Source organism: Thunnus maccoyii, chromosome 14 (assembly GCF_910596095.1).
Source record: "Thunnus maccoyii chromosome 14, fThuMac1.1, whole genome shotgun sequence".
NCBI lineage: Eukaryota > Metazoa > Chordata > Actinopteri > Scombriformes > Scombridae > Thunnus > Thunnus maccoyii.
The window spans coordinates 24144890-24152352 of NC_056546.1; the positions used below are offsets into that span (position 1 = coordinate 24144890).

General features: G+C 41.7%; 1 protein-coding gene across 1 annotated transcript; it reads right to left on the reverse strand.

Moving 5' to 3' along the window:
• Nucleotides 1–958: 958 nt before the first annotated feature.
• On the reverse strand, nucleotides 959–7025 carry mocos (molybdenum cofactor sulfurase). Its single transcript, XM_042433511.1, has 15 exons — nucleotides 6629–7025; nucleotides 6459–6548; nucleotides 6253–6319; nucleotides 5502–6146; nucleotides 5311–5387; nucleotides 4985–5184; nucleotides 4751–4867; nucleotides 4283–4666; nucleotides 4017–4179; nucleotides 3798–3885; nucleotides 3291–3415; nucleotides 1958–2054; nucleotides 1672–1813; nucleotides 1460–1564; nucleotides 959–1362 (listed from the first exon to the last, which is right to left on the reverse strand). Exons 1-15 carry the CDS (start codon nucleotides 6738–6740, stop codon nucleotides 1258–1260), a joined length of 2517 nt encoding a protein of 838 aa, XP_042289445.1. The 5' UTR covers nucleotides 6741–7025; the 3' UTR covers nucleotides 959–1257.
• Between the last annotated feature and the right edge of the window lie 438 nt (nucleotides 7026–7463).

Sequence of the window (7463 nt, forward strand, 5' to 3'; positions counted from 1 at the left end):
TAAAATCAAGGATAAAGCTGTATAAGGAATTTTCCAGAACAGTGAAAGGGTTGGTGACACCTGTGTCACCATGGGTTCTTATGGGTTAAGGCCATACTGTATACAGTATATGTGCCCCAGTTATGATATTTGTCATATTATATATATCTATTATATTGTCATAAGTCTATTGTAAGTAAAATACATTCAAATTACACCTATTCTTTAGTTTATTTCAGAAGTCCGTAGAAAAAAAAGCGAATATCACAATAGAAAGTAAAACATCACTGAAAAAAAACAATTAGACACTTTTTTTTGGCAACAATCATTATCAGTGTTTTTAATTTGTCATCTGTATATCGAGCACAGCTTTTGTTGTTCTTAGTACCAGCAGGCATGTGGACAGACGCATACTGTCCAACATGCTACAAGTGGTACAAAACCTTGAGACAAATAGCAGCAACCTTGTACCACCCTCTGTTTACCTACACATCGTTCAGCAGTAGGCCCATACAGTAGCATTGAACAGCCAGACATTGCCAGCTCAGTTAAGTGTGTATGTGGTTTACATAAAAGCATGTCACCCCGAGCACCTCAGACTCCAGATGGTGGTCAACATATCTGACATTCCTGTTTCTCAGGAAATACAAATATTCTATCCTCTTTACATCACATTGTTACTCTTCTTGGAAATAAATTTGATGTCCAACACAGCATCATTATTAGAACATATTCTTATAGATGTATGCATAGACTCTGTGTCTGGTAGATTTTTTCCTTCACAGCGAGCAATATGATTTAGATTTCTGGCAGCAGCAACAGTGGTGTGTTTGGAATAAATAGCAATATGAACCTCCACAGAAGTAAACAGGGGAATAACTGTCTGGAAGGGTAACATGAGCAGAGATTATTGCATCAAGCCGGACATGATTTGGCTCAAATAACAGGAACACATTCAAGTTATAAATCTGTCGTGCAATTAGTACTTCACATTTGCTTTATTGCACATATTTTAAGAACATAACCACTGGGGAAAAATACAAAAATCTCATTAATTTCCCCATCAAAACTTTGATAGAATAAAATCTGAAAGCCCAGACATGAAAAGGACAACTGAGAGGACAAACACTACCAAGGCTTAACAGACAAAGAAAAGAGCAACATCTATAGAAACTCTTCACAGTGTTTGTGATCTTCAGGACGTGCAGTGTAGAAATGACTGCTTGGGACCAAAGATGTCACTAAAATAAATAAAACAGGATGTTACAGATGACCACTTCAAGAGCCGTGTGGCTCTGGCAGTACGAAGGAACCAGGGGAGAGGAAACTGGCTGTGGTGGAGTCCTCTGGTAACTGATGGGTCAGGTACACACCAAAAGTCACCTAGAAGTTCAGAAAAAAACAGACAATGTGACACACACACACACACAAACACACATTTAGCATCTACATGATGGAGCAGTAATTGTTTTTGACTGACCTTCCCAGTGCGGTAGGCAGACAGGGACATTAGCGGCTCCTTTGTTTTGGTCCCAGTGTCCTGATCTATTCCAACCATATGGCACCGTCGACACTGGCCTGCGACCTTCGGGTTAGTCACACAGGAAAGTGCATTCATTTTTGAAAAATACGCTTTTAACACATTTGAAGATTGAAGACATTAAAGACATTTATCTCAAAGTGTAAGCTCACCATGAATCGAGTGCTGCCAATAATCAAGTGTGACCAATTATCCTCCTCGAATGGTTCAACTCCAGCAATGACTAAATTGGCTCGGAAGCGGCTGATGACATTCTGTGTGTCAAGGAGCTGCTCGCCCTCAGAATAGTCCTGCCTGAGAAAGGGAATGTGGAAATTGCATGTTATATTGCTGCGCCATGTGAATTATCCACTGTAATGTAAATGTACAGGCGCTGACGCATTCTGATGTTTTTTACTGGAGCATCGCAGATTTGAATAACACATCATGTGTTCAAACCTGCTGCTGATTAGTTTCTGAATGAGCTCCACGCTGGCACGGTTGATCATGAGATACTGAGCTTCATTCACCAGGGAGAGGGACGTGGAGGTGGCAGCTAGGAGGGAAAAACATGCACTATGATTTATTCAATTTCAGGCATCCTCAATGAGTCTGAATACTGAAATTGTACTGTTATAGAGGGTGGGAAAATCACCAAATACTATGTGTGACTTTAGCACATTTACCTATATTGATCAAAATGTGCTCTCACAATGAATTAGGGGTGAGTGATATGGATAGAATCTTCAATCACTGTATATGTAATTTTATGCAGTAATATCAATCTAATCTTTTAAGCACTCAGAAAAATCTGAACATCTACAATTCTATGATAACTGGGCAAACTCCATCTGCTGATCATCCATCCAGATCAGCTACTAAAAGGACCTTGTGATTAATTGACTGTGTCCTCTGGCTCTGGAGGGAGCTTTCCAAATGTCTGAAAAAAAATAACCTTGATGATGTCATCCGGGTTATCTGGGCTTGAGTATGGGGACTGCAAATATTCAACAGAAAGCCTGCGTTACCAATGGGGGACACAGTGATAGAGAGATGTGGGCATGTTGAGCTATGGGAAATGTAGGATCTGGTGGTTTTGGAGCTTGACCCATTCTAGGGGCTAAATGTCAGAATATCTTTGGGGACTTGTGACAGACAAAGCAGCAGAGGCCGGGATTTTCAGTTCCTAGAATAAGTCAACCTTCAAAAACACTGGATCCTACACTTCCCATAATATCTAAATAATGTCTCACTCTTGCTGGTGAATACCTGCTTCTTTAAACTTCCAGACCCTGTTGACATCATTGATGTAATTTTCCCAGTCTTGACAACGCTCCTCCAGAGCAACAGAAGACATTATACAACTGTTCACAGGCCAATTATGTTACTATGTTTATGGTATATTAAACAGCATACATTCCTTGCAGAATTTTGCTTGCTAACTTTTACAGTTATTTATTGTATACCTTGAATTATTTTTAGCAGGTTGCACCATATTGGAATGAGTTGTAGTTTAGTGGAGAAACCTATAAACGGTACAGCAAAATCTTGAACGTTTGACAAATCTCTACGGTCTGATATATTCAGTATATACACAGAATAAACTTGCAAAAGGAGAAAAAGTTTAAATTTCTAAATTGCCAAAATATCCAGCTGAAAGGAATTAAAGGTCATAGCCACAACAACCACATGGTATCAGTGAGAAATGTATTGCTTATGCACTGTATAAGAGATAACTCCAGGATGTGGGAGTAAGAGCCAGGGAGAACAGGTAAAATGCTTATACAGTTACCTCCGCTGGGTCTTTTCTTCATGTCTCGGGTGAAATCAGGACTTTGTCTTATCAGGCGGCATGGCTGTCCAAGGAACTCTGAAAACCATGATGCAGCTTCATCCCCACAGTCGACAGTCTCCACCCTGGGGGAAGGAGGAGGATTATATTCAGGATGCCCCGGGGGAAATCTACACAGTTTGATGCTGCTTACTATTTGGTGCGACATCTAATCCAAGAATCACTGGAAGAATAGCTTTTTTTAACTTGTGACTCGTCATGCGGGTATCTGTCAGAGGAGATTAATATCAGCTTTTGCTCATTCTTTGTTTTTCCATAAAAAGTGGTAAATAACTGGAATTTCAGATGAAACTGCGAGAGGGAGGCCTTACAACGCCATTCCTTGTAGAAAGACGCAGCGAGAGAATGAGAATGCTTTTATATGAGTAAAAAATATGGAACAAATGACATATGTCACAGTATTTCCTGCAGCTACTGCTTTCAGATGTCTGAAAATTGCCAGCCCACCTGTCACCACAAACTTTACTCTGACACACCCTGTAGGTTGTGTGCATTTGGGTGTTGTTTTCAAGCGGAACAGAAATGGTATCCATCCCTGCAGGGCAATGGAGAAAAAAACAAAACAACTCAAACAAAGAGAATATATAGCAGAAAATCCAATTGATTGAAATTTCTTTTGGTTAAGCAGTGTATCATTTTCAGTGAGCTGCTGACAGACTGTCTGACCTGACGCCTGCAGGAGCAATTTGTTTGAGGGCAGGTGGACTTGTGGGCGAACGAGGCATAAACGCGGCTCTCTCTTCTGACTCAGGCACACGCCGTTTCCATTCACCACCATCCAGCCTCTGTCATACAGTAAACCCAGAGGTCCCATCGGCCAGTCGTGGACCTGCATGAGGAACAGCACAAAGTTAAATCAAAACAGCGTGAGGGAAACAGATAGGAGAGACAGAGAAAAGTGACAGAAAGATAGGGTTGGGATGTGCTCAAACCTCATATGCACTACATGATTTGATTGGATATATGTAGATGTTGGTCAGAGTATAGGCCTCCCCGTGGCTGTTTTTTGAGTCTATGTTTCCAAATCCCTTCAGTGATGCTTTTGTGGGTTTCTCCATCTCTTCTACTTCATATGTTTCTCCATTAGTGATTTTGATTGGAGGATCTTGATTTGAACCCTGGGGTGCTGCGGCTGTTTTCAGCCTCTTTAGTCTAATTTGGTCCACGGTCACTGGTTTCTCTACGAAGCACTCAGCAACAAACTTCAGGAACTTTTGACAGTCTTCAAATGTAGACATGTAGCCAAATGACACTCGAACGGATCCAGTCGGCTGGCCGTCCACCAGGTCGATGCTGTCTCCACATACATGGCCGGCCTCAAAGAGAAAAACAGACATTTTATTCAACCAGCATATGCCTTTAACAGAGTTTGACATTTTTCGGTTTCCTTGATCTATCACCTGCAGGTTTCTCTTCATCTGGTGATTGGTGATCCCGAGGAAGTACTGACAGGCTCCAGTGTTGCAGAAGCAACCTGTGCGCACGTGAATATTGTAGAGACTTGCCATTCTGTCCACCTGAGAGTGGAGGTGGGGAAGAGGAATTGCTATAATATTCACCAGCACTGCCTGTGCATAAACATGTCATAATGAAGCTGTTATGAAATTGAAATAAATCCTATTTATTGATCGCACCTGAGAATACCCAACTATCTGTCCATGAGAATCCATGAGATTGAAGTTTAGGATTGCACCCTGTGTGCTTGGACTCTCAAATTGGCCTTCAGTGTATATCTGAGCCACCGGTCGCCCGTTGCCATGGCAAAGACTTGACAGCAGCATGTAAGTGTAGCGTGCCAAGCCAAACGTGTGCTGCTGGATATTGTGCATGCCCCCTGAAATCAGAAATGGGATAAAGACAGGGCTGCTGTTGATGTTAACCTGCGGCTGATTGTCATGATGCCGCCATTACATGATGGCTTCTATGTTTTTCTCTGAGTCAACATGCTCCCACACGGTACCTGTGATTTTGTAAAGAGTGTCAAAACTGTGATTCAGCGCGATGATATCCAAGAAAGAGACAGTGCCATCTTCAAATCTTTATCAGGGAGAAAGAAAACATTGCGTTTTAGAATAAGGATGTAGAAACTTCAGAGACACTGTGAGCTTTCAGAGAATATCTAGGATTTGGCAGGCATGTACAATACTGTACCTGTCAGAAATGTTTGCCGCCTGCACATAATAATCTTCTCCAGAAAGGTAAGCTGCTGCTGTGCCTCCTCCAAAATAAGTCTTTTTTAGTATGCCTGCAGTGTTGTTATGGACAAGAAGGGCCCCCAGACCTGTAGGGAAGCCAAACATCTTGTAGAAGGATATGGGAATGAAATCAGCGGGGCAGTCCTGTAGGTTTAGAGGGGCGCAGCTGACATGAGAGGCTGCATCGAGCAACACAAACCAGCGGCCTTGGTGGTCACATGCTGGGTAAAGGCGTCTCGCCTGGATGCCTTTCACATAGCTAAGGGGATACTTCCTCCCAGAGAAGTTGCTCTGCGCTGGGAAGCAGAAGAGGTGCGGCGTCTGGCAAATAACATCTTCACCTTGATCCTCGTCCTTTGCCCTGTTTTCCACTTCCTGCGGGGAGACAGGCAGGGCAGCTACCCCCAGGCCAGTAGTCAGTGCTCTTATGCCAACTACAGAGGTATGACTGTCAGTGAGGTAGCAGAAATGACTCCCTGCCTCGCTGTCAGACTTTGGCATCCAGGGAAAGCTCTCAGCCACTAATTTGAGAGCGGCTGTACAACCAGAAGTGAAAATCACGGAGTACTCCTCAGGGGTGGCGTTAAAATGCTGCAATACCCTGAAAGAAAATGTTCTGTTTCTTATTCACTTGATCCAGCAAAGTGCCATGCGAAGGAGTCAAGCGGCTTGTTATAAAGCTTTCTGAAGGCATGAATAGACTTTACCTATATCTGACCCTCTCCACAGTGTCATGTGTCAATCTACTGCTGGGGTTGTGGCTGTGAGGGTTTCCTAATGAGGAAACAACAACACAACACAACACAACACAACACAACACAACACAACACAACACAACACAAAATAAACAAACTAATTAATACAAAACTAATAAAAATAGCATTAGATAGGCTTTTTGTGTTGCTTCTCTTACCGTACACATTCCTTGAAATATCCAGGCAGTAGTCCCGGACCAGAGACTCCGGGTAGAGCGTAGTTGCTGCATGATCCAGATATGTTATGCCTGTTTTCAATATCAAGAGCAGCCATATGAGGGTCAGTTAGCCTGTCCTGTTCACTACTACGACTGAACACTGTCATTACCTTTAGTGCGTGTGAACTCCTGCTCAATCACGTCTTGTAAGTTTTCTCCATAACCGTAGTGACTCCAGTACTCCTTAAAGGTTTCAAAAGTGCAGAGATTTTGGAAATCCATTTGTCCACAGAGGAAGTTCAACACAGCATTTCAACACAGACAGCTAATGTCTCTTTTACTCATTGACATGTTCAGGGTCTAAGTCCGCTGATCAGCAGCTGAGCTTTACTTCCGTTACAGCGCTGTTTATGGTGTATTTACCACCAAATGCTGTCACATAAATCCGTGACTGAATAATGAGAAGTTCACCCCCACAAAGTTTAGTTTTTGTCGGTAAGAGCGGACCAAAAACAAAGTAGAAAGGAAATAGAAACTCGGTTGTAATAACTGCTATACAATCACGTGACAAGCTGCTGTAGTTTTTCTCCTCCTACAACTTTACAGCTTCCCTCAGGAACATATGGAGAAAGGAGACATAATGAACAATGGGCAGTTTCAGTATGTTAGGAAATTATGAAATTTACTTTCCTATATAAAAATCCGCTATATGGCCATTTAACTACATGTTAAATAATGAACAAATCATATATGGACATGTGTTAAATATGTTTTGCACATACTGTATATTCACATATGTTATACACTATTAATTACTATTATACACTATTATACACTACTACTACTACTACTACTACTACTACTACTACTACTACTACTACTACTAATAATAATAATAATAATAATCTTGAAACATGCCTGAAGGGGATCTTTAAATATTATAACAATATGGTTATTCATAGCTCTGTACAATGGAAATAGGGATAATGAAGAGTTGTGAGCAAT